The 27,975-nt window shown below is 39.3% G+C and overlaps 1 protein-coding gene across 3 annotated transcripts; it reads right to left on the bottom strand.

The window, feature by feature from the left end:
- Nucleotides 1–2,311: 2,311 nt before the first annotated feature.
- LOC130922343 (gastrula zinc finger protein XlCGF26.1-like) lies at nucleotides 2,312–27,975 on the bottom strand. Of its 3 annotated transcripts, XM_057847093.1 has the most exons (3): nucleotides 27,878–27,975; nucleotides 12,906–13,161; nucleotides 2,312–5,095 (listed from the first exon to the last, which is right to left on the bottom strand). In XM_057847093.1, the coding sequence occupies exons 2-3, from the start codon at nucleotides 13,126–13,128 to the stop codon at nucleotides 4,521–4,523; spliced, it is 798 nt and encodes a 265-aa protein (XP_057703076.1). In that variant the 5' UTR covers nucleotides 13,129–13,161; nucleotides 27,878–27,975; the 3' UTR covers nucleotides 2,312–4,520. The 3 variants fall into 3 exon arrangements, with proteins under 3 accessions (XP_057703076.1, XP_057703060.1, XP_057703068.1); XM_057847077.1 differs by lacking the exon at nucleotides 2,312–5,095 and having other exon boundaries at nucleotides 7,918–13,161; XM_057847085.1 differs by lacking the exon at nucleotides 2,312–5,095 and having other exon boundaries at nucleotides 7,918–13,161; nucleotides 27,593–27,966.

The raw sequence follows: 27,975 nt of genomic DNA, 5'->3' as shown, positions 1-27,975 counted from the left end.
TGTATGAGGACTAAGGATTCAGCTGATTTTGCGGATGAATACGTTTATTTTTCGCATCACGCCAGCCAAACGGCTGCAGAAAAATCTTGCTTTATGAGGGAGAGGCGTTTGTGCCTTTTTGGAGTTTCAAAAGGTTCCCATTCACCGTGGATATTGGCCAAGCCCTACTACTGTGGGACCATTGGACTTACGAGGAAGTGAGGAAACATCTTTTTTATTATGTCAAATATTAATTCAGCGATTACAAATTAAACACTACAAACTTTAAGTAAAGGACTACTTACGTTTGATCATTGATAGGCATGTAAAAAGCTCTCCTCGTGCACATTAGCTGCACGTTAGCTGTACAACAACTGCAGCCGCCCTCCTCCGGGGAACGAGCTGTAAATTGCTCTCCGCCGGGCGGTTTGCCGATCCACAAAGACAATCGACAACCCAGTCGTCATGTCAAATAATCCGGGCTAGTTATGTGTGATTTTCCGCTTCGAAGACTTTGAAACATCACTTGGTTCGGGTTAGCATGTCGGCTAGCTGTCACGCCTCCTGGTTTGTTTACATTCTCCGAAGTCGGCAAAAGGGAAATGACATATGTCCGATTTAGGTGTCATAAAATATCGTTCGGGAGGTGCGACAGTAAAGGTGAAGTCGACAGTTTTGACCATTATGGAGTAATTTTGCCATGTCGTCCTGAATAAGTGCATTTTTATTATTTCATATTCTACTTAGCACAAGACTGTTATTTGTCATGGCTATGCCATTTATTTAGCAGTTGGGGAAAATACTTGGATAAAAAGAATATCCTGTAAAAGATATTGAAGTAAAAAGACAGAAACAATGACATTTTGCAGATCTCTTCGTCGCGTTTTCCTCGTTGTGAATAGTTCCCCCTCGACGGGCTGACTGGTCCTTCTCAAGCCATTTATTTAGCTACTGGGGGAAAATACTTGGATAAAAAGAATATCCTGTAAAAATATTGGAGGGACTGAAACAATGACATTTTGCGGCTCTCTTCGTCGCGTTTTCCTCGTTCTGAATAATTCCCCCTCAATGGGCTGTATAGTAAAACCGATGAGCCCAGTCTCCCGCTGATGTCATCCACCTGTTGGGGACCCTTGAGCCCTATAATGGTAGGCGTGGCTAACTGGCAGATTAAAAGACTAATTTCTCGTCATCTGCGCTTTGCTAAATTGTTGTATATAGTCGAATCGTCTCAAAATATGATTCTAATTCACATAATAATGCTATTTGCGACTTTTTTTCTCCTGTCGTATGCTCTTTAAGCTTGCTTGGCACCATGGCGCTGGATAGCTGTTCGTGTCGCGTTCAAGAACTGCTCGGACTTCTAGCCATCAGCCACCTTGCTGCCCTTGATAATGTGTTAGAATAAAACACAGAGGGAGGATTGACGGTCCTCACATATGGATAAAATGGAAAGGACACTTTTGTGTATATCGACATTTGACAAGTCTGATCAAATGATGTACAGTAGATGTGCTGGGGTCCACATTGTTGCTGACAGCAAGGTGGCTGACATGCGTCACCATGTAAACCGCCCGTAAGACAATCAGGAACTGTGACTGATACCAAAAGAAACAGTCGCCCTTCAACTTCCAGGGACCCGAGGGTTGTGCAAGTTATTCAAGAAATGTTTCCCCGTAGCTTGAAAGTCATTTTTGTAGGGCTGTGAAATCAACAAATTAACAGATCTGAAAAGAAAATGAGAACATAGATTTAATTGGAATGCATCAAGTGACGAGCACAACATTGCAACATTTGATTATAAGTATTTTTGAAAGAGGGAGTTACTATTCAATCACCCTGTATATGTAGCACTAGAAGATGCAGTTTCTGAAGAGATTGTGATAGTAGTTTTGTTATGGTTGGTATATTGGGTCACTTCCTGTTGATTTGGCGGCATTTCAGTGTCTCTTCTTGTTTATATTGAGTCATTCCTATTGATTTCCAGGCATTTCGGGGTCACCTCCTGTTATTGGGTCACATCTTATTGAATTTCGGGGAATTCGGAGGTAAACTCCTGCTGAAATTGAGTCACTTGGGTTGGAAACCAATACATGGAGGACCAGGAGTGCAAAAATTAAATAAATAAACACACATATAAATAAACTATTGAATGTGTCTTTAAAACGTTTCAATTTCGATATTTGTTTCAATATTTATTTCAATAATTATTTATTTCAATTTTCATTTAATTATTGCAACATTTCCATTTCTACTTATTTCGACATATATTTATTTCATTATTTATTTTTATTTCATTATTTATTTGACTTTTTATTTATTAGATTCTTGCACCCTTGTTCCCCTTTTTACTACATGGAATAGTTTTATCTGTTATTGGCTCATCAAACACGTTGGGCGGGCGTGAATTAGGCGGGGTTTGAGTTAAGCGAGTCAAGCTTCATGTCTTTAGAGTCAAGCTAGTGTTCCTTCCTTTCCAACATGGTAGCAATTGCGGAGGTTTTGCATGAGCTCTCTGCATTACATGCAAAGCCATCATCGCTAATTAAAAAAGTCATGTAATTCTACAATGAAGCAGATTTTAAAATATTACAATGCACAAGACTAATAAGCAAGCAAGTTTATTTATAAAGGACATTTCATGTACAAGGCAATTCAAAGTGCTTTACCATAAACGGTAAAAAACGGAAAGAAGTGAAAAGGAAAACCAAAGTTACATTAAAATATTACTGGAATTAAGACAAAAAGGAACTAGTTTTATTAAAAACATTGTGCAGGATTAATAAATAGGCACGTGAAAAGAGAAATGTTTTAACTAAACGTTGTTTTCGTCAACGATCATGAAAATATTTTGTAGACCAACAAACTTTCACGACAACGATAAAACGAGACGAATGCCAGTTTTCGTCTGATGAGACGAAAATGCGCCATAGTTTCTGACACATGTTCACAATGTGTGACATTTTCTTATTGAAAATGTAGTACGTCAGCCTGCGCCATAGCAGTGTTTGGTTTACTCATTTGACATGTGCTCACTGCTGTTTATGATCATCAAGCTAGGCTAAGCTCCAGGCTTTTTGTTTGAAACATATAGTGAGATTTGTTTTCTTATCTCAGCAAGAGAGAATGTACCTTTAAAAAGTCTGTGCTGAGTGATCATCACACATGAAATGTCACTCATTTGACATGTGTTATGCCTCACTGGAGTTTAGGACGTACATCGGACTTGCTTATTTTAAAACATGGTAAGATTTGTTATCTTAGCAAGAGAGAATGTACAATGTTGCTTTAGCCTTTAAAGGTCCATGCCAAGTGATTATTACACACTAAATGTAACTTGTCGCATTAGCATCGAGCGTGGTGTGTGTCATCTTATACTCTCAAGACATTTTTTTTTTAATATAGTTCGTGGCATCCAGGTGAGTTTAATTAATTGAAAATAATATGCTGTTTTCCTGCTGCGTGTCTATTATCATCACCAAGTTGGAGTTTTCCATGTAGACCATCTGTCAGTAATGATTCCAAAATGTTGAAAACCTCCATTAATTGATTCACACTTTACAGGAGAAAACATTTAGAATAAAGATTGTTTTAAACTAGACAAAGACTGTCCCATTTGAAATGACTAAAATATGACTAAGACAAAAAAGTACTTTCGCCCAAAAGACGAACATGAAAATTAAAAGGGCTGCCAAAAACAACACTGTTTGCGAGTGAAATCTTTTACTGCAAACCGCTCAATAAAAAGGTTTCTCCATCGTGTGTGTTTAGAGTGTTTTCTTTGGTTTCCTTGTTTTCCCACAAACTGTGCAAGCGAAAGGTTTCTCCCCGCTCCGTGTGTTGTTGCGTGATTGGTTCATTCTACTTTTTGCTACAAACTGAGCAGGGAAATGGCTTTTCTCTCATGTGATTTCATGTTCCTTGTTAACTGTTGCTTCGTATAAAATCTTTTATCTCAGAGGGAGCAGGCTAAAGGATTTTCCGCAGTGTGTCTTATTGTGTGTAGTTGTAACTGTTGAGGCCAGGCAAAACTTTTACCGCAAATAGTGCAAGCAAAAGGTTTCTCCCCGGTGTGTGTTCTTGTGTGTCTGTTTAATTCTAACTTTGTTTTGAATCTTTTATCACATTCTGGGCAGGGAAAAGGCTTTTCTCCGGTGTGTGTTCTGATGTGAATGTTTAAATCAAACTTGTCGATGAATACTTTATGACAAAACGTGCACGCGAAAGCTTTTTCCCCAGTGTGTCTTCTTGTGTGTTTGCTTAAATCTCCTTTCCGTGAGAACTTTTTACAACAAACTGAGCAGGCAAAGGGCTTTTCTCTAGTGTGAGATTTCATGTGTCTCGTTAACTGTTGCTTCACATAAAATCTTTTATCGCAAAGTGAGCAGGCTAAAGGTATTTCCCCAGTGTGTCTTATTGTGTGTAGCTGTAACTGCTGAGGCCAGGTAAAACTTTTACCGCAAATCGTGCAAGCAAAAGGTTTCTCCCCGGTGTGTGTTCTCGTGTGCCTGTTTAATTCTAACTTTGTTCTGAATCTTTTATCACATTCTGAGCAGGCAAAACGCTTCTCTCCATTGTGGGTTCTCATGTGATAGTTTAAATCTCTTAAAAGAGAATCTTTTATCGCAAAGTGTGCAGGCGAAAGGTTTCTCTCCGGTGTGGGTTCTTGTGTGTATGGCTAAATTTTGCTTGGTAGGGAATCCCTTGTCGCAAAGTGTGCAGGCAAAAGGTGATGACTTGTTTAAGGACTTCGAAGCATTTTGGTCAAAGTCAACATTCTCCTCATTAGTGTCAGAAGAGTGGGATGTTACGTCGTCGCTGTCCAAAGGCGGAGCTAAAAAGCCGTCCGATTGAGATTGTCCTTCACCTTTTGTTGTCAGGTGTTGAAAGGAGCTGTCGCTCAGTGGTTTCGCTGCTTCGCTCTCTTTGCTTGGACCGACTTTTTCACTCTTCACACTGATAATTATTGGATACTTGAGGATTCCATCTTCCTTTTTTTCTTCTTTAATGCCAGGGGTCTCTGGCTCTACCTCGTGTTTGATATACACCATCTCCGACTCCTGTTTGACATGGGGTGGATCGTACTTCTCAGAGTGATGAACTTCAACAGTGACATCTGCGGGACACAGGATGAAATAAAATCATGTGATTCAAAGTCCAATTGTCCTCATGCATTGAATTTACATTACAGTTTATCTCATGTATTCAGGGCCCTCCATAATTATTGGCACCCCTGAAAAAGATGTGTTTTTTAGCTTCTAATATTTTTTTTTTCATATAATATGGGACCTTTATGGAAAAAAAAGAGAAAAATCCAACCTTCAATACAAATGCATTCATTCAGTGGGGAAAAAATCCCACATAAAGTAAAAATTATTTGACATCAAATAATGTGTGTCACAATTATTAGCACCCCTAGTGTTAATACTTTGTACAACCCCCTTTTGCCAACAAAACAAGGTCTGGGGACTGAGATGGCCATGGGAGGAGCTTGATTTTGTGTCTGGTGAACCATTTCTGTGTAGAATTGGCCATATTTTTAGGGTCATTGTCTTGCTGAAAGACCCAGTGATGACCCATCTTCAGCTTTCGGGCAGAGGGCAAAAGTAGTTCAAAGCATTCAGGATGCCATGCACCCTAACAAGGTTCCCAGGGCCTTTGGAAGCAAAACAGCCCCACAGCATCACTGACCCACCCCCATACTTCACAGTGGGTATATGGTGCTTTTCAGCATGTGCATCTTTCTTAGCACGCCAGACCCACTTAGTGTGTTTGTTGCCAAAAAGCTCAATCTTGGTCCCACACAAAAATACACACGGACCCAGCCTTCAACTGGGACCGTGTGCTTTGGTCAGGTAATAATTTTTTCTTTATGTGGGATTTTTTCCCAACTGAATGAAGGCACTTGTATTGAAGGTTGGATTTTTCTCTTTTTTTCCCCATTAAGGTCCCATATTATTTGAATAAAAAAATATATATTAGAAGCTAAAAAACACATATTTTTCAGGGGTGCCAATAATTATGGAGGGCACTGTACGTCCATCCATTTCAAGTGGGATGGAGGCCCGTCAACGTCAAAATAATTGGACATCGATCGCCGTCAATGACGGGCCTATTTATAATTGGTTATTAACGGTCAGGCTAAGCTCAATTTGGATTTTGGTCGACAAATCGATTGACATGATGGTCATTCCGAGTTTGAAATAGTAATGCGGTTTTCCTTCAAATGGAAGTTTAGCTTTGTTTGTACTGTATGTGTACATGCACGTTTGCCTGTTTGCAGTCATGTATGACAGGCAAATCTGCCAGACTGCATAAGAAAAAATGTCTGCGTCTTATCAAAAATGTCCTTAATATAGAAACTAGGGGTGGAAAATCGTATTTTTGCTAATCAATAATCACAGACATGCCTGCTTCTACTGTTCTAGATCAACAATAGTTTAACCAAAAATAAAATGCATCTAAAATATGAGTATGAGAAAGAATGTTTGTGTGGGCGACAAATGAGTAACTAAGTGATAAGAACAGGCCAATATGCTGACAGTTGGGCATGCTGCGAGAACGAGGCCTCCCTCTATTTGCCTGCCATTTTTCGTTGCTTGGTCCTTGTTTTTGTTGATTATTCTTGACTTGGAATAAATTGTCAACATTTTGGAAAGTCGTTGTTAGACCTTTTCTTAAGATGATCCAAGTCAATCGACAACACTATCTGATAACCAACTTGTAAGATGTGCTTTAATGCTTTTGCACACTAACAGTATTTAAGATAATTAAACCAATTATGTGTGTTTAAAACAAAGTGTTATGATTATGTTTTCTCATGTAACAGTCTATTCGCTTGTGCTATAGTGCTTACACAATGAAAAGAGTAAGGTTTCTGTTTTCAGTAAACGTCACCATAATGTTTCATTCTGGTTTCTGTTCTCAGTAAACGATACCATAACAGCTAAACGAAACTTACGCATGTGCAATAAATGCTCTCCCACTTGTCAATAAAAGACGCGACCCCCAGGGAGGGGGCTGAGAGAGGCTTATTGTGAGCAAAAGTGCTGCGCTGTCAGCCCTCTCCCTGGTGGCCGCCAGTGAAAATTTTATCTTCGTCTCAAGTCTGATCTTTCCCCCGTCCTTTCCTTGGTCTTTGTTGTTTTCTTAGTTCAAGTATTAAGTTTAGACCTAACACAACTACAGGGTAATTGAAAAGTAACTCCTTCTTTCATTATACTTTTAATTTATTGAAATGTAATGTTTTTCTGAATTTGTGTATATTCCTTCATGTATGGCAATTAAATCCATGCTCTCGTTTTTTTTCCAGATCTGTTAATTTCTTCGAGATTTCAGTTCCCTGGAGAAATGGCTCGACGTAGTTTGGTGATCCGTCGTTCAACTGGAAAGATGGTGGAGAACTATTAAAAGAAGACATGCTTAAGTTGGGGACCTGTTGGGGGGGGGGGCCTCACGGCTGCCTCCTCACCACAGGCCCCGCCATCCCTGCACCTTTTTTAAATGCACCACACACATCATACTCCACAGGAGAGCTCCGGCAAAGGGCGGTGGGACGGGCGGCTGGACAGAAACTCCATGCTACGGTCCCACTGCCCCAAGCCAAGCTCTCCTATTTTAATGCATACATTGCACTACCCTCCCCTCACACCCCCATCACGGTGCTGGGTGATGGCTGCCAGTCAGGAACCTGGCAGCCACAGTAATAGGGTGGTAGGTGGGTCCCACACTTTTTCTATATGGCGTGGCTCCCGGGGTGTGGCCTCCCCTCTGCCTCGGCTGCCGGCCGCGGGAGTGGGTTGGGGGGTCGGGTCTCCGATCTTGCATCGCCCCGTGGCAGTTCCTGGGCGTTCTTCTGCCTCCGCCTTCCCCTCTCTTCTCTGGCTGCGCATGGCCCCCCACCCCCCCGCCCGCCCTCCCTCCCTCGGGTTGGGGGTTCCGGTGCCGGGATTGGCGATGCGGCGGCGTAGGGCTGGTCGCCAACGGGCTTACACTCATAAGAGATTCACACGATTACTGGGTTCTAGATCACAGAACTGATTTGTGTACACTCTACCCCTTTCAATCACTTAGCTTATAGTCTTATAGACACCCCCACCCCCATTCTCCTCTTTCACTGGCCAATTGGCCCCCACATGGTGTAAACCGGAAATACATCTCGCTGACGATAGCACCAGCATATTAGTAACTAGTTTAGATGTTCAATGTATTTCTTGTTGTTGTTTGTGTATGTTTCTTTTCTTTCTTCTCTTGTATTTCTTTTCTTCTGTCCCCCCATAATCTCTTCCTGTTCGCTGCTTTGTCATAATAAAAAGGTATTTTGAATGATCACAATGGGAGTATGTCAGACTCTCCATGTGAAACATTAAAACTGTTCAGAATCCGGGCACTTAGACTTCCATTCTCTGTGTCAAACAGCTGAACAGGACAGGTTTAAAAAAAAAAAAAAAAAAAAAGAAGACATGCTTAAGTTGAGGCTAAGACAATCAGAACTTCTCATTAAGAAGCGGTCGCTCTTTTAAGTTGCAGGGACCTGAGGGTAGTGCAAGTTGTTCAAGAAATGTTTAAAAATTGTGTTTGTAGGGCTGTGAAATCTCAAATTAATAGATCCGAAAAGAAAATGAGAACACAGATTTAATTCCCATAGATCAAGGGTCATACACACAAAATTGAGAACAAAATTACAACATTTGAAAAAGTTCTATGTATTTTTGAAATAGGGAGTTACTTTTCATTCACCCTGTATGTGGAGAAATTGGTGGGTATATTGGGTCACTTCCTGTTTCTTTTAAAGCATTTCGGGGTCACTTCCTGTTTATTTCGGGGCAATTCAGGGTCACCTCTTGTTGATATCAGGTCACTTCCTGTTAATTGGTCACTTCCTCTTGATCTGGGGTCATTTCTTGGTCACTTACTGTTGTTATAGGATCACTTCCTGTTGATTTTGGGGGATTCAGAGGTATCTTCCTGCTGATATTGATTCAATTGGCTTGAAAATCAATAGTAGTGAAAGTTTTTTTGAGGAATTGAATGGGATTTTTTTAGGGAAAATTTTGTTGAACCATATATTTTCAGGGGGAAAAAATGTAAACTTTTGTGCCAGTTCAGTTAGCTTCCTGAATTTTTTTGATGTGTAAATGATGTGTTTTGGACAAAACTTTAGGATCATTACCAGGCTGCTGCAGAGCTTGCTGATGAGCTGATCATTTGATTCAGGTGTGTTAAAGGAGGGAGACATGGAAAACAAGATGGATAGGGGCTCTCAAGGACCGGACTTGGGCACCCCTGCTTTAGGCCAAGTAGTGTTTTGAAATTTCACTTTTTAATTTAAAATATTGTGGGGTGAACGGTAAAGCTTGGCATGTCAAACAAAAAAGCCTACGTTGCATGAGTATTCCGGTCGTTTTGGTACATAAACATGGTTTTGGGTGGGCGGCACGCTGAAAAAACGCCATTGGGAAAAAAACAATATTATAGATGGTAGATTTTGCATTACATGCACTGATAATAAAAATGTCTTGTAATTCGATTATGAAGCCAGTTTTAAAATATCACAATGCACAAGATTAATAAGAAAGCAAGTTTATTCAAATAGCCAGTGTAATGTACAAGGTAATTCAGAGTGTTCTACAGTATACGGTAAAATACAGAAAGAAGTGAAAAGGAAAACCCAAATCATAAAACAAATGAAGACAAATAAAAAGGAACTAGTTCAATTAAAACATATTGGAGCATTCATGAATAGGCACATGCAAAGAGAAATATTTTAACTAAGCATTGTTGTTTTCGTCAACGATCATGAAAAGATTTCGTAGACCAACAATTGTTTAACGATGATGAGACGAATGCCAGTTTTTGTCTCACGAGACAAGAAAGAGATGAAAATACACCAGTTTTTTTCGTATGTTCACAATGCGTGACATTTTCTTATTGAACGAGTAGTATATCAGGCTGAAACATTGCAGTGTTTGGGTCATGTCACTCATTTGACATGTACTCACTGCTGTTTATGATGTCCTTTAAGCCAGGCTTTGCTCCTGGCTTGCTTGTTTTGAAACACATGAGAATATTTTTACCTTAAAGGCAAGTGATCACAACACACAAAACGTAGCTGGTTTACAGTTTGTGGCACCCAGTTGGGTTTAATTAATAGAAAATAATACAGGGTGTCTGTCCATAAAGTCTCTTTAACATTTAAAAAAATATTAAAAATGCAATTGATTAGATATTTTATTCAGATTTGTTCTATTGTATTCAGCAAGTTTTTTATTACACTGCATTTGACGAGTTTGTTTTAGTGATGAAGCAACCTTTCATGTTTCAGGGAAACTAAACAAACAAGATGTAAGAATCTGGGATTCAGAACACCCCCACTTGACTAGAGAAATTAAGCGTAATAGCCCAAAAGTGAATGTGCAATCAAATAATTGGTTCATTTTTCTTCGAGACATCAATTTCTGCAAATGTTTACCTTGATCTTTTAACTGAATATGTGGCACCACAACTGAATGACCGTCAACCAACCATCATTTTTCAGCAAGATGGTGCACCACCTCATTGGAGGCTGCATGTTCGTGGGTTCCTCAAGCAAACCTTTCCAGACGGATGGATTGGAAGGGGATGGGCCAATTCCTTGGCCGCCATGTTCACCAGATATCACTCCCCTAGACTTCTTTCTATGGGACTATGTTAAAGATATCGTGTATCGAACAAAGATAAGGGACATTACTGACCTTAAACGAAGGATTACTGATGCCATTGCCACAATTGATGAGGCTATGCTACAGGGAACATGGCAAGATAATCGAGTACCGTCTTGACGTGCTTCGTGCAACTAATGGTGCCCATGTAGAAGTATCAAAAGAGGTTAAAAAAAAAAAAAAAAAACGTCAATAAACTCGGAAAACAATATAACATATCTGAATAAAATATCTAATCAACTGCATTTTTAATGAATTTTTGAAATGGTAAAGAGACTTTATGGACATCCTGTATACCGTTTCCTAGTAGGCGCTACAATATGTGCTCGTCTGTCAATGTTCATTCAAAATTGTTGAAAACCTTTATTTATTTTTGGACAGAAAATTCTGTTTCAAAAACATTTCGAGTAAACGTCGACCAAAACTAGACGAAGACGAAAAAGCATTTTCTCCCGAAAGATGAAAACTAAAAGGGCTGCCGAAGACAACACTGCTTGCTCGTGAATCTTTAACCGCAAACCGCTCAGGAAAAGGTTTTCGCCACAGAGTGGGTCTTGGCGTGTTTTCTTAGTGTTCCCTTAAAGGTAATAGTTTTACTGCAAACTTCGCAAGCGAAGGGTTTCTCCCCGCTGTGTTTTCTTGAGTGAGTGTTTAATTCAAACTTTGTGATGAACCTTTTACTACAAACTGAGCAGTGAAAAGGTTTTTCCCCAGTGTGAGTATACGTGTGTTTTTTTAACAGTTGCTTCGTAAAAAATCTTTTAGCACAAAGGGTGCAGGCAAAAGGCCTCTCTCCTGTGTGGGTTCTGGTGTGATACTTTAAATTTTTCTTCTCTGTGAACCTTTTATCACAAAATGTGCAAGCGAAACATTTCTCCCGAGTGTGGTTGGTTGAGTGATTTTAAAATTCTTCCTTATTGGTGAATGTTTCGCCACAAGTTGCGGAGGCAGAAGGCTTTTCTGCAGTGTGAGTACACGTGTGTCTCATGAACTGTTCCTTTGTAGGAAGTCTTTTCAAGCAAAGTAAGCAGGCAAAAGGTTTTTCACCAGTGTGTATTACAGTGTGTCTTTTTAACTGTTGAAGCCAAGTAAAACTTTTACCGCAACTCGTACAAGCGAAAGGTTTCTCCCCGGTGTGTTTTCTTGTGTGGCTGTTTAATTCTGACTTTCTTTTGAATGTTAAATCACATTCTGAGCAGGCAAAAGGCCTCTCTCTGGTGTGTGTTCTTGTGTGTGATGTTAACTGATGCTCCAAACCAAATTTTCTATAGCAAAGTGAGCAGGTGAAAGACTTCTCTCCATTGTGTGTTCTTGTGTGCATGTCTAAATTTTCCTTCTTCGTGAATCTTTTCTCACAAAATGTGCAGGCAAAAGGTTTCTCCTTACAGTGCGTACGCGTGTGTATTGTTAACTGACGCCTCCAAGAAAATCTTTTATCGCAAAGTGAGCAGGCAAAAGGCTTCTCTCCGGTGTGTTTTCTTGTGTGATACTTTAAACTTTTCTTCTCTGTGAACCTTTTATCACAAAATGTACAGGCGAAACATTTCTCCCGAGTGTGTTTTGTTGAGTGATTTTTTAATTCTTTCTTACTGGTGAATGTTTCGCCACAAGTTGCGGAGGCAGATGGCTTTTTTGCAGTGTGCGTATACGTGTGTCTCGTGAACTGTTCCTTTGTAGGAAATCTTTTCAAGCAAAGTAAGCAGGAAAAAGGTTTTTCACCAGTGTGTATTACAGTGTGTCTTTTTAACTGTTGAAGCCAAGTAAAACTTTTACCGCAACTCGTGCAAGCGAAAGGTTTCTCCCCGGTGTGTTTTCTTGTGTGTCTGTTTAATTCAGACTTTCTTTTGAATGTTAAATCACATTCTGAGCAGGCAAAAGGCCTCTCTCTGGTGTGTGTTCTTGTGTGTGATGTTAACTGATGCTCCCAACGAAATTTTCTATAGCAAATTGAGCAGGTGAAAGACTTCTCTCCATTGTGTGTTCTTGTGTGCATGTCTAAATTTGCCTTCTTCGTGAATCTTTTCTCACAAATTGAGCAGGCAAAAGGTTTCCCACCCACAAATTCTTTTGGGACTCTTTTCAATGATGACATGTTTAAAGATTTCGAAGCATTTTGGTCAAAGTCAACATCCTCCTCATTAGTGTCAGTGTCAGAAGAGTGTGATGTTATGTCATCGCTGTCCGAGAGCGCCGCTAACAGGTCGTCCGGTTGTGGTCGTCCCTCACCTTTTGTTGTCAGGTGTGGAAACGAGCTGTCGCTTGAAGATTTTGCTGCTCCGCTCTCTTCACTTGCACCTTCTTCTTCTTCAGTCTTCACACTGACAATCATTGGAAACGTAGTGATTTCATTTTCCGGTTCTTCTTTAATGTAGGGGAGCTCTGGCTCCGTCTCCTGTTTGATGTACGACATCTCCAACTCCTCCTTTTTAACGTGAGGTGGGTGGGTCATGCTTCTCAGTGTCAAGATCTTCTACTGTGACATCTGCGGGACACAGGATGGAAGAAAATCATGTGATTCAAAGTCCAATTGTGATGAATTAACTTTTTAACTATTTTTCTATTTACTATTTAATAGTTTATCAATGTATACATCCGTCCACTTCAAGTGGGAGGGTGGCAGCGAATGTACATAATGAAATCTCCCACCTCAAATGGATTGAACTTTTTTAAACCGTCAATGGCATGCAAACACAGGCGTATAATAGGTTGTTAACTGTCAGGGTCAGATCCCTTTGGATTTAAGTCAACAAACCTAGTGACACGATGGCCGTGTGGACTCAAAGTACTGTATTTGTTTATTATATCAATAAATCTAGAAGATGGCATTAACATTATTAACATTCTTTCTGTTAAAGAGATCCACGGATTGAAAGACTTGTAGTTCTTAAAAGATACATATTAGTACTAGTAATTTTATACTAAAACTAGAGAGGCCGATCGATTGGGTCCAGTCACGTCACTTTCAAAGAATCGGAATCGGCAAAAAAATATCGGACATGCCTTTTTTTATTATATATATATATATATATATATATATATATTTTTTTTTTTTTTTAATTAAATCGTTTTCTAATTGTATTTAACGTTACAGACATAATATGATACACTAATCCAGTCTTTAGTTTAGGCTTAAGGTAGGGTTATCAAATTTATCCCGTTAACGGTGGTATGAGTAGAATGAGTAGAGTGAATTTTGGCAGCCTTTGGAGCCTTTTTTTAATTGGCTAAAGCCTTACAATCGCTCTCCCTACGATTAGAAGTACGTGGGAAGCAATGTGGGGAAGAATGGTAGTAAGTTATCTTTTTCTTAACACCCTATGTTATTTCCCAACGCAGAGAAGATACATCAATTGGTACCACTACGCACAGTCATGGTTGCACTTCCCATCACGCATTTGGGCAGGCAGAACAGTTAAATGGCTACAGTATCATTTACTGAAAGCTCAACAAATACACTAGATGGCAATATTTAGTCACAATATACTAAGTCACATTTATCCTTTAAGAACTACAAGTCTTTCTATCTGTGGATCCCTCTCACAGAAAGAATGTTAATAATGTAAATGCCACCTTGAGGATTTATTGTCATAATAAACAAATACAGTACTTATGTACTGTATGTTGAATGTATATATTCGTCCGAGTTTTATTCATTTTTTTCTTAATGTAGCTGACCGCTCGGAATGATGCGACACGCAGAGGGCTTCGACGGGTGTTCTTTAACTTTATTTTCAGTCATTTTTTGTTCTTTAGTTGACACCGTGAAAACTACAAAATTTCAGAAACGTAACAACGGTGTGGCATTAAAATACAATTCACAAAACCAACAATAAACATTTCCATTTCTCCTACCTCCATCTGCTTTCCGAGCGCGCTATCTTCAATCGAACCAATATAACCTCTCCACACTACAGTCTTTACACAAACAAATACAAGCCAAACGAATATAAACATAAATTCCCGCAGTAATAATAACTCTTGCAATTTATTTGTGGACTCACCTACGATGTGGCTGCGCTGCTTCTCAGACAGTGCAGCGTGTGGACAGGTTTACAGACAGGTGTGCTAGATTTCCTCATTAAGAAAAAGGTTGTGCGCGGTGCCTTTCAAAATAAATGCAAAAACGGAAGTGCCCGCAATTCACAGACCCACACGCCATTTACACTTAATGCATTGCCAAAATGTATATGATCCGGAAAAATTATCGAGAATGATTGGAATTGAATCGGGAGCAAAAAAAAACAAACAAAAAACAATCAGATCGGGAAATATCGGGATCGGCAGATACTCAAACTAAAACGATCGGATCGGGAGCAAAAAAAACATGATCGGAACAACCCTAATTAAAACCCCTCTTAATGTTTTTGTTTCAATAAAGTTTGTAAAATTTTCTATCAAAAAATAAACTAGTGGCTCGCCATTATTGACGTCGCCGAGCGGTGTCCCATGGGTTCCCTGCCGTTCTTCCACAGTGTCTTTAACTACGTAAGGTAGTGATTGAAATACACCACAAGGTGTCAATAACGAGTTTTAAATTACTTAGAAATCAAGCCAATGACGAGTGTCCCCCGACTGACGCCGTAGTTCCCCGTTTACTGTTTCATCCATGGTCCTTCAAGGTCATTTGAGTGCTGGCTTCACAACATACGAGACCTCTGATAGTTTGTATATTGTGACTAAATATTGCCATCCAGTGTTGAGCTAAACGAAACGTTTGAATAGAGTTAGACCAAAGTTTTATGTGTATTTTGCATAGCTATTTTGATTGGGAATGCTGGTATGCGAGCTCAGCTTGGCAAAGAGTACACACAGTTGCACACTCCATATTTTCCTCGAAATAATTCCAGGCTCTGGACATTATGGTGTGCTTTTTTTGCTTTATGCCGCTTGCATCGCGAGCGTCCGCCATTATAAACTTTATCCGGATTTAAATTTTTTTTTTTTAAGCCGTCATTACCCGTCGACGGTATGTTGTGCCTGTCGACGCATTTACGTCATCGATGACGTCGACGTAAAAACACTTTTTCACAGATGTTACATCAGGGCGTAAATATAATATTAGGTCATTCATTAATTGCAATACCTCTTTTGTAGTTTACAGACTCGTGTCCATGTGGTCATCTTTATGTTGGAAGAACTAAACACAAACTGAAGGTAAGATTGGCTGAACACAAGCTATAGGAACTGGTATTCCATTGTACCCTATGGTACTCTACCATGGAAGTTGTGATTCTTTAAAGATTTCTGGCATTGACCACATTGCAAACTCCCTAAGGGGTGGAGACAAATTAAAAAGGCTCTTACAGAGATAATCTTTTTGGATATATACATTGAAAGCATCCCAACATCCCGGTTTAAATGGAGAACTGGACTTTTCTCCCTTTTTGTAAAGTGTTGGGGCTCCTAATATTATTATTATATCGGGCTCGAGCCTGCAAATCAAGTTAATTGATCGGGCTGGATTATTTTAGGCCCAATCTAACCTCTACTCTGAAAATGTTCAAAGGATATACATATTCATACAGTCAATGGGACAAAACATACAATCATCCTGCTTCATGTGGCCATGCAACGATAAATTATTTATTACAGTTAACCTACCAAATCTATTTTTATTGCCCTGACAGTAGGCTTTATTTCTTTTCACGGACATAAGTAAACTGGCATATTGACGCATTCACAAATCACACGATCTGTAATTATGGAGGTAGATTTGTGTCTTTATTATTCAATCAAAAAAAAGTTGCTTCGATCAAATAAAAAGTTGCTTCAATCAAAATAAATATTTTCAATCCAAGAAAACGTCACTTCAATCAAATAAAATGTGTTTGAATGCAAAAATAAATTTGAAACTCAAAAAAATTATATTTGAAAACTATTTTTCTTTGATTGAATTTTATTTTTTTGATTAAAGTTTTTTTTTTACTGAAACACCATTTTTGATTGAAGTCATGTAATTTTGCGTTTGGACCACATTTTGGCTAGGACATTTGTGTCTTTATTATTCAATCAAAAAATAAATTGCTTCAAACAAAAAAATATATATTTTCAAAAGAAAAATCACTTCAATCAATTTTTTTTTTTAAATCAATCGTAGAAAAAAAGGTTTGAATGTGAAAAAATATTTGAGACTCAGAAATTCGCATTTGAACACTTTATTTTTCAATCAAGCTGTTTTGATTGAAGCAATCCTTTTTGTGTTTGAGCCATATTAGGGGTAGGACATTTGTGTCAAAATCATTCAATCGGAAAAAAAGTTGCTTTAATCAAAAAACTATTTTTAATCAAAGAAAAAAGTCATTTGCAAAAACATTTTTTTTGGAAAATATATTTTTTTATTTGAATTTTTTTTTTTTTTAATTGAAGTGTCACTTTTTTTGAAAAGCAAAAAGTTTTAAACTTTTTTTTTTTTCAAAGTGAAAAAAGTTTTGAACACACTTTTTTTTTTGAAGTGGAAAAAGTTTTGAAAGCACTTTTTTTTCGATTGAATCATTTTGACACAAAGATTCAACTTCAACGCTAGTTCCGATGTGTTTGAGTGGCAGGTGGCTACGCCAATGACATAAAAGTATGAAGCAAGCATAATGGCCACCAGGGCTCCATCCAGCCATCGGAGTCTGCTGGAGTCTAAGCCGAATATAGGGCACCGGTACGGGCGTGTGACATCGGCATTTCACCGGAGTACGGTGCCCTGCTGCTTAATGTGATTTAACACGGCGAACTTCACCCGCTGCCCTGACGTGACGGTTGGCAACTGGTTCCAACCGGAGTGTCTGCGATGCGCCGGTACGGGAGTGGTCGGCGAGTGGCCCGACACTAGCCTGCCCAATAAGCGAGTGGACTACCGGCGAGTCGCCGGCGTCTACGCCGGCAGCCCCATCGCTTCAGCTGTGAATGAGTGCCATGTCATTCGCGGGCCGTCCACTCGACAGCCAGCCTCCGCGCCTGGGGGGTGATATCGGGGTCCGACCAGTGTGCCACGACAGGGCACCGTACCGTTGCGGGTACTCCGGTGAAATGCCGATGTCACACGCCCGTACCGGTGCCCTATATTCAGCTTAGACTCCAGCAGACTCCGATGGCTGGATGGAGACCTGGTGGCCATTATGCTTGCTTCAAATTACATGACTTCAATCAAAAATGGTGTTTCAATCAAAAAAAAAATTGACTTTAATCAAAAAAAATAAAATTCAATCAAAGAAAAATAGTTTTCAAATATATTTTTTGGAGTTTCAAATTTATTTTTGCATTCAAACAAATTTTTTTTGATTGAAGTGACGTTTTCTTCGATTGAAAATATATACTTTGATTGAAGCAACTTTTTATTTGGTTGAAGCAACTTTTTTTTGATTGAATAATAAAGGCACAAATCTACCTCCATATGTAATTCGCTGCCAACAGACAAGTCGCGCTCTACTCGCTGAAGCGGTTGATTATCGCGCATTCTTCCTCGGTGAAGTAAGGTGGCCATGCCATCGTCACAAGTAGTGTTTGACTCTGGTCTCCGCCCCCTTTTATGTTAACACGCAGTAACTCTGACTTGGTTGACACAGGTTCGACTAATCAACCTCATAATCAGCGTCGTAGCACCGATTGACCACAAACTAGATAACCAGGTTTTGTCAGCTCCGGTTACCCACTGGTAAACCGGATTACTTTTGGAGAGATTGAACTCCGGTCGTAGTACAAGCCACTGAAAGAGAGTCTCTTTGTTCATCTTGATGAAGGCCTACACAGCCGAAACATGTCAAAATTTTTAAATCAAAGCAAAGCCATGATTTAATAAAGGCTTTTAATTTTTCTACTTCTTGAGTGCCTCGGTTTTGTTGAATCATCAATTTTTTTATCCCCACACCGAAGAGAACACTTTCTACACCCAGCAGCACTCCATGCACCTCATGTTGTACTATATGCAGAAGTGCTCTTTCATTACACAACAGCAGTAATTGCTTTTAAAAATATATTAAAATACCTGAGCTTAACCTCAAACGGTATTTAAAAAAATGAATAAATATCGAAGTACAAAAAAAGAATAATTGGCTAACTTGAATGTCAAATGTCCACCAGCTTAAATGCTATAAGATGCTAACTTTTTGTTTTTACAATGCTCTTAACAAATCATTCAAACATATATTCCCGCAAAAAACTGCTAAATATACCTCTAAACAAAAATACAAATGCATAAACAATCCAATTAGCTCAAACAAAAACTTAACACCTTATGTTGGTCTTAACAGGGAGCAGCCAGATCCAGCCATTTTAGGTGAGTTACAATATGTCATATTCACTGTTGCCACAAGAGGGCATTGTATCCACCCAAATCAATAAAACTAAATTCAAACACTTTCAAAGCAAACCATTACAAAGCCACTCTAAATAAACGAATCCTCGAAGCACCAAATTTGAGTCGAAGTTTTTTTCTAATCGTATTACGCAAGTTAATCGATTAAACGTTGCAGCATTAAAATTGACTGCACAATAATGAACACTATGCAAGGAAATTGCATAGTGCCGTAAACACAAAGGATGGGGCGGAAAATAAGCGCACACAAATCGCCGCCAGACTGACGTAAATCATCTGCTACAATATTCACTTTAATGCTAGCCAAGATAGAAACCTCAAAAATTATATGTACAGCAGATTTTTTTCACAACCATACATACAAATTATATGGCAAAAGTCTCATTTTAACACACATTTGAACAGGTGCTTATTATAATAATACAGAGTATAAAACGGGTAATAAGTAGGGTGCGAATAAACAATATAAGGCATACATAAAATAAAAGTAAATAAGAATAACAATAAATGGTAGGGTTTTTTACAGAGTCCTATCTTTCAAATAGATTGAAAACTTTCCTCGCATTTTTGCTGTTCATTATGCTAATGGTTTTTGTAAAGGAGAGGAGCTCATTATGAAACGCATTAAATATAAGTTCTACTTTCATCAGTTTGCACTTATGTATACGAAATTTACAGAGGATGAGTATGTTGTTATCAGTCAAAAAGTACATCGCTACAACAGAGCTTTCCTGAGAAGTCTACTGCTATAAGATGGCGGCTGGTTACTAACGCCGCCGAGTCTGTCATTTCGCTTCTAGTTCTATAGAAATGTGCTAACGCCACCGAGTCTGTCATTTCGCATGTTGTTCTATAGAAATGTGATATCTACCGTGGCATTATGTGGGCGTAGTTTGTAGCAACTGGGCGTTGTTTGTAGCGGCTGTAGGCCGCAGTCACGTATTTTTGCCCCAGGCACTTGTTACGATGTCACACGGAGGCCACTTGGAGAGCGGAAGGAAAGTAGGCGGCGGGGGAGTGAAAGACTGAAATGGAACACACTTGCCCTCGTTCACTCAGAGGCCAGACAATCATGGATCAACCACATGTTGTTGAGATGGTGCTATACTGCCTATTCCAAATCGCACATAATATACGGTGACTCATGTCAACAAGACCTCTTCACCTTATAATTTGAAGACATATTTGTTGTTTAAATACATTTAACCTACTAAAGTTTTGTTAAAATTACTTTTAGTTTCAGTCACTCGCAACCCCATTTGATTACAGGCATGAAAATGGGTCCGGGGTTAAAAAGGTGAGAAGGGTGTGGAGGAAATATGTTCCGGTACACTGTACAACTAGGGCTGTCCCAAACAACTAATTTTCTCCCAGTTAGTCAGCAGACTATTTTTGACCTTTTTTTTTCTCTCACTAATTTAGCGATTACATTTTTGATGACGCCTATTAATTCACAAAAACATTTTGGAACACTTAAATTCTTTGTTAAAGTACCAATTAAGGCGTAAATAACAACAATAAATTGTGAATAAACAATGAGGTCAAATGCTGATAGCATTGACTAGTGCAAAAAAATGGAACGTAAACAGATCCAGAACACTGACTTCGCCTTTCCAACATGATTCAAAACAATTCTTAAAAAAAATATCTAGCATTTATATTATTGTATACTACAATATACTAGTATAATAGTATTATAATCATTGCCAATTAGATTTTTCATAAAGGGTATCATTTTAAAGCTATTCTTGGTGTAAAATCTCAATTCTTAAGTACAGTATGTGGGATTAAACAAGAAATCGTTATTTATATGACGAACATGAAGTGCTTTTATTTTGAAATGTTTACCGGACGTACGTTCGCTAAACGGCTCACAGTTTTACATTCCGCAAAAAAAGCTCTTTTAATCATTGCATGTGGTGTCAGTAATCTTTTTTTCATTTGCAAATGCTGTTAACTAGCGATTTTTCACGTTTGAAGTGTCACCTTTTAACCGCAAGTTTGTGTTTTGGACAAGACGTTGTTTTACAGCAGGCTAAAGGAGGATGTCTTTTTCCCAAATTAGCCTCAATGTGGCAATGCTAACGTTTACAGTGTTTAAAATACACGTGTTTCTTTATTTTGTATGTCTCAACTTTAATTCTACGGCATGTTGATAACCAATAAACTTCTGTGGAAGGAACTTGAGTCTCATATGCCGTCAAAACACATGTGTACATGCACGCACAAATGTATGCACCCGACGATAAAACGCAGCCGTAAAAATTACCTCCTTGCAAGGAGCTTCCTTTAAAGATTCGCCGTATTTCCCAAAACCTTGTTGCCATTAATTCATTAAATATTTGGATTCAGTTTCGTAAAAACTATGGTCTGGTAGGTCCTTCAATTCTTGCACCAATAGCAAAAAATCATTTATTTCCTCCGTCTAACCTCGATCCCACCTTTTGGAATTGGCGCAACAGAGGCCTGATAAATATTCGAGACCTATACGTCGACGGCCGCTTTATGAATTTCGAAGAGCTATCGCAGAAATTCAACCTACCTCAATCCCACTTCTACCGTTTTTTACAAATTAGGCACTTCGTCCAATCTACCTATCCAAATTTTCCCAATCAGCCACCAACCTCTTTGATTGATTCTTTGCTTAACCTCGACCATGCCCATAGACAAACCATTTCATTCATCTATAATTCCTCTGACTGTCAGAGTCATCTATATACTCACTCTTTAAAACAGAAGTGGGAGGACGAGATCGGGACTGCAATATCTGACAACCGTTGGAAGCAGATTTGTAAGCTGGTCCATTCCTCCTCCATTTGTGCCAGACATGGTCTATTGCAATGCAAAGTAGTTTTTAGAGTACACTACACTAATGCTCGACTCGCAAAAATTTACCCCACTACCCCTGACTGCTGCAATAGATGTAAACAATCACCTGCCGATCATACACATATGTTTTGGTCCTGTCCCAGTCTCACTGGTTTCTGGCGGCAGATCTTTGATACTTTGGAAACCGTGTCTGGCACAAACCTGGGGAACGACCCATACATAGCACTTTTTGGTTGCCCTCCTCTATCACTTGTTTTATCTGCACCGACACGCCATGTAATTGCTTTTACGACCCTATTAGCGAGACGGCTCATTTTATTCAAGTGGAAACATGTACATCCCCCATCTTATAACTGTTGGCTCAAAGAAGTTCTGACTCATTTTAAGCTAGAGAAGATGAGATTTTCACTCAATGGTAGGGGAAGTATCTTCCACAAAACCTGGCAGCCCTTTAAGGACTATCTAGATGGACTCACACTCTCTCAAGAAAGTGACTAGAAGCCCTGCCCCCCCCCCCCCCACTTCCCTTTTTAATTTTTTTTTTTTTTTTGGTCAAATTTAGTTAGTTTAGTTAATAGTTAATTTAACTTTTATTTTGAATTTTTATTTATTTCTTTAAATTTTTTTTTTGTTATTATATCACTGCTACCAATTGTATTATCAAACTTCATGTGTTTTGTTTCTTGGTTATTATTCTTTCATTTATTTATGGTTAAACTTATTTCCATTTATTTTTGTGTAGGTGTGTGTGTCGTTTCCCTGTGTTTGTTTTTTTTTTTTTTTTCGTGATGTATATGTGGTTTGTGTAAAAAAAGGACCTGTTTATGACACAGCCAAACACAACTTTGGAATTAAAACAAAGACCAAGCGTTTACCTTTCCGCTGTTACCAAACGGACCATGAATAAGATTATTCTGTTACTTTCGTTTTGGCTGAGATGTTCTGAACTCCGTTAAAAAACTCAAATAAAAAGATGTAAACAAAAAAAAAAAATTACCTCCTTCATTTTTATTTACCGTGCAATAACTGGACTCATTGCATATCACGACAGGCTTAGCAACTTCAATTAAACATGTCGTTAATAGTTAGATGGACTTACAAACAGGGTGACGGCGCTTTAGGTGTTCATTCACAGCCGACGTGCAGCCGAGCTTGGCATTGAAGAGACAGGAAAACAGTGAACCCTCCTTTGTTTCGTTGAAATAAGTCAATGTTTTGGCCACTCTGATGCACTTTTTTGGCTTTGTGCCGCTTTCCCCACTTGCATACCAAGCGTCCGACATTAAAAAAAAATCTCCCGACCCCCCCTTAAAAAAATTCTCCTCAGATCTACACAATTCACGTAGGTCACCCTTTTTAACTTCAAAACGGCCAATTTCGACGAAAGGTGAGAGATTTTCATGCCTGTGATTAGCCCTTTTCACACACCTATCCGGGGAAACTCAAGTGTGAGGTGACGCGGGATTTACTCGCGTCATTGTTTTCACGCATGTAGAGATGTCATGAGAATGACGTGGGTTGGACACGTTCACAGACTTGTCCTGTGTTGCTCACTGGCGCTCTCTGTAACCCGAATATTACATCATTATTCCTCGGCATCGGCTGTCACATTCTGTTGGTCAGATCGTGTTTTGTTACAGAACCTGTTGTGGGAGCGTTCCCGACCTCGTAACTGCAGCCAATTCAAGCTCATTAAGACTCTAAGCCCAGGCGATCCAAGAGAAGGGTGTCGAGATATTAAGTTGCTGGCCGCCATTCGACACCTCTCCCGCCCTTGTCTTGAAATCCCCTACATTGTGCTGGTATTTGATACTGTCGCTTCTAACCGCTGGAGAGCCAGCCCGAAAGCCGCCGGAGGAAGGACGAAGCCCACTGGCTCCTAACCGCTGGCGAGCCAGCCAAAAAGCCACCAGGGGAAAGAAGAAGCCCGCTGGCTTCTATTTGTTTTGTTGTCTTACCAGCTCTCTGCCTACCACTTAGGTTAGTATTATTCCCCTTGACCCGTCGACCTAACTGTCATAGACCCATTGTGTTATTCCACCTGTTCCGTGATCACGTATATTTTTGTTTGTATTTAATAAACCCTAGAACGCTCCCTCTGTTTTTTTCTGCTTTGAAGTACAACCTTATTTCCGCAGTAGCGGACCGTAACATCGGCAACAAAATAAACCACACATTCCTAAAGATGGACGACGGACTCTCTTCATCGGCTCTATGATCCAGTAGCAATTTGATTTAGCTATGTTTTCAGTTTAATTTAGCTATTGCCAGCTTGCTATGTTGATAACTGCGATGTTTGGCTTACCGCTTTTCGTCTTACTCTGAAGAAATCGGAAGGGATGATTTGCCCGCCATTATAGTTACGTCATCAGCCATCATGCTGTAACCCGTGAATTTAAGGGCTGCTTTCACGCACGCCACTTCCCGGAAAAGTCCCGGACATTATACCAAGACACGAACCAGGAAATGTCCGCGTAATCTCCGTGTCAGTCGGCACGGGAAATTGTGTTCACATACAACAGCTGCATATTTAAATTCCGCAATTTTCCCAGTGTTTTGGCATGTGTGAAAGGGGCTATTGATGGACCATTCCTTTCCTTAAAAGCGAAAATAGAAAAGGTAAGCGAAATAGAAAAGTCAATGACAAAATATACTTTCATATTTTTATTTATTCATTTATTTCTCTTTATATTTATTTATTTTTGGGCGCTCCTGTGAGTCCATACAGTCTGCCATAACTGCCACAGACAATGTTTTGTTTTTGTTTTTTAACAACAATGATGAATTTCACATTTCGAAAGGCAGTTTGGTACATTGGTCAAACACCGTGCTGGCTCTTTAAATCGTTTTCTTCTTCTTTGGTGTTAAATAGACAGCAGCCAACGGTGTTTGAGCTTCATTATCACCACTACATGGACATATTTTCGTGCACCACTGCAATGCATTGTGGGATGTAGGGCACTCTGAAGTAGGGATGGGAATTGATAGGATTTTTACGATTCCGATTCCATTGTCGATATTGCTTAACGATTTGATTCGTTATCGATTCTCTTATCGATTCTAATTTGGGGAAAAAGAAGAACAAACGTTTTGATTGGCATCGAGTTTGTTTAATCAGAAGTCACAACCTTACAAACTCACAACGAGATCAAAAGAGGCCCAAAGCCTCAATGTTAACTGTGGCAATAAGTGGCAAATACACAAGAATATGTAACATTTTACTGAAACATTTATCTAATAGAAATAAAAAATATTGGTATATATTGGCAGGTAGGTTGTTGTTCTGCCTTTGGCAATATGTGTTAAAGCAGGGGTCCCCAAACTTTTTCCTGTGAGGGCCACATAACTTTTCCCTTCTCTGATGAGGGGCCGGGGTCAGTTTGTAACAGAAAAAGTGTGACGATTGCAGAAGTGCATAAATGTAAAAACAATCACAATCAAATAACCCTTTCTGGATTCTTTATAATAATAATAATAATCAATAATAAAAACACTATCAATTAAATAGATAATAACCAAATAACCCTCTCTGAATTCTTCAAGGAAAAGGCCAGGAAATAAATAACACGATTGAGAAAAAAAAAAATTCAAAATGGCCGGACCAAATGTGGAGGCGGGCCGTATTTGGGCCGCGGGCCGCAGTTTGGGGACTGCTGGGTTAACGTGTATTATTTTACCATTACATTGAATTGCATGCCTTTTAATTTTTGTGGCGCTTACACGCTCAAGTGGGGGCGCCCTTGCGCTTCCTCACGCGAAGAAGAACGCGGTCACGTGAAGAAGAGCGCACTTACACCCAAAGAAGAAATGCCGCATCCAAGTGAGTGAGCGAGTTAGTGAGAGAGGGAAACACTTCTACGAGCCTACGTTCTTTGTTAATGTTGTAATGTTAATGTTAATGTAATATCTACAGAGGCAACGCCTGTATGTATCATCTTTTGTGTTGTTGTTGTGTTTCCACTCGCGATCGGACACTTAAATCCAGTTGTGTAGTGGTTTGAACGATGTGCTAATGCTAGCGAACGAATGCTAACCATTTGTTATTACTGTTATTAGCAGCTAATCATCGCTGATTTACGTTGATGCAAACCTGTTTGTTATTGGGGACGAAATTGATTTGTTTCATTTCTATTCCTAGTTTCACTCTTCAAGTGATGGTTGAATAAAGTCAGCAAATTATACCAACGTCTTCTGCATCGTCATTTGGGAGTTTAGCTAGCTGTATAGCCAGGACTGAGCCTTAGCCTCTCTGTGAGGACAGCGCAGTCGTATTCCCTCCCGATGCAGTTATCTCCACCTTGCAATGACTGCAAGTCGCTTTGTTGTAATTTTTCCTCGTGAAGAGAACACTTTCGAGCGTTTGAACCTACGTGCTCTCATTGTTATGTTTATGGCTGCAATGCTCGTGCTTACCCGTCGTAACCTTTCATTTTCACACTCTTTCCTGGTGAAGTGTAGTCAAACTTTGGAGCGAGTGGTTCTTGGCGCCATGCTAGTTTGATGCGTCTGGACAACAACACACGTCACGACGCAATACGCGTCTTTAGGAGTCGTTAAGGCTTTTCCATTGTGATGTCGAGGCCTCGAAACACTCGGAACCGGTTCCGAATTGGAATCGGATTTCTATTCCCATCCCTACTCTGAAGTGACCATCGTTGTTGACTTGATCACTAAAGCCCTCAAAGGGTCGATCTCACAAAGTTCACTTTAGCTGTTTAGGGAAATGGAACAGCCCTTAAGATGGCGGCGGGGATTCCCTAAGGCAGTGCTCTCAATTATTTTCTGTTACGCCCCCCAGTAAGACATAAACGTTTCACGCCTCCACCCCAACTCACTGCCGCCTCTGTACATAGTAGCAATTCTCTGCAAAATTATTATTATTAAAAGTACACCTCTGCATAAAATTTTCCTTTTTGATATTAAAGGGAAAAAATGTAGATCAACTTACAAAAAAAGTATAACTTTGTCAACATTGTTTTGTTTGTAACAGAAAAGATTTAAAGTGCATCACTTTGCCTGAATTAGAATTTTTTTTTTTTTTTTTTTAAAGTCACATCCGAACTGTAAAAATACACTCAAGGTAAAATTTTTGACCACTAAATACTGAAAGAAAGAAAAAATCAATAAAATCAATAAATAATAATAAATTCAATAATTAGCAACATTAACTCATGATTAGAACAATATGCCAAACCATTTGACTGAAAAAACAAAAATTAATAGACCATAAACAAGAATGTCATTGGACAGAGGGAGTTTTTGTTTTATTTTTTTTTGCACTGAGCAACTTGGTATGTCACCTTATATGATGCTAACAGTGCTTGCTGGCTTACTGATGTAACACTGACAAAGTGGGACGATTGTTGGCAATGTTCTGCATGTCTTTGCTAGAAAAAATAAATAAATAAATCAAGCGGCTTGTCATTGTGATTAGGGTTTAATTGTTTAAGTGACGTCTTAATTGATTTTGCTTCCTGCTGTCCGTTCCAAACATTTTTAGACACAAACTGGCCTTTCCTAGTCTCCCACTGTATTAAAAAGTCAAAGCCAAACGCCACATACGCTTCGTCATATTTCCTTGTCTTAGCTCTTCATATCTCCAGTGCTCTTTGCTGTGTGCTCTTGTTTTGGTTAAAAAGTACTGCGCACTCAGAGAAGTACTGCCCTAAGGCCAAGTGAGCGAGGTCAAATAAACCATTATTGAAACGCAGCCACGAGTGACAAGGGACACGAGCGGCCTAACACAACACACAAACTCAACTCGCCGAGCTACATGACTCACCTACATCATCCGTCACAAGTGTCTTTTAATCCTCTGTAATTCGTCCAAGTAACTTTCTTTGCATTGCGTTGTATTGTGCATTTGTAATTTGAACCTTGAGCCTGTTAATAATTCATTTATATCTAATCGAAATGGGTTAACGTGTCTTGGCTAGCAAGCTAAACTAAACACCACTAAATGAAATTAAGCGAGCCTGGTAAACTTCAACATAAAGCCAAACGACTTCCGCTAAGCTTTAAATTGAGACTTTATAGTCCATTAAACGCCACGTACGCCGGTACTTACCCAATGAGAACGCTTTGGAGGAGTGCGTTTGATTAGAAGACAGGAACATGAAAGAACTGAAAATGTGCCGTGCGTGGAAACACAGATGTTGCGTGAAG

This window comes from Corythoichthys intestinalis, chromosome 1, assembly GCF_030265065.1.
Source record: "Corythoichthys intestinalis isolate RoL2023-P3 chromosome 1, ASM3026506v1, whole genome shotgun sequence".
Classification (NCBI taxonomy): Eukaryota; Metazoa; Chordata; class Actinopteri; order Syngnathiformes; family Syngnathidae; genus Corythoichthys; species Corythoichthys intestinalis.
This window is presented reverse-complemented; position numbering and strand designations above follow the sequence as displayed.

What these genes read in the sequence shown, in the direction of transcription:
- LOC130922343 (XM_057847077.1), bottom strand. Translation starts at nt 13,128, where the DNA reads ATGACCCACCCACCTCACGTTAAAAAGGAGGAGTTGGAGATGTCGTAC.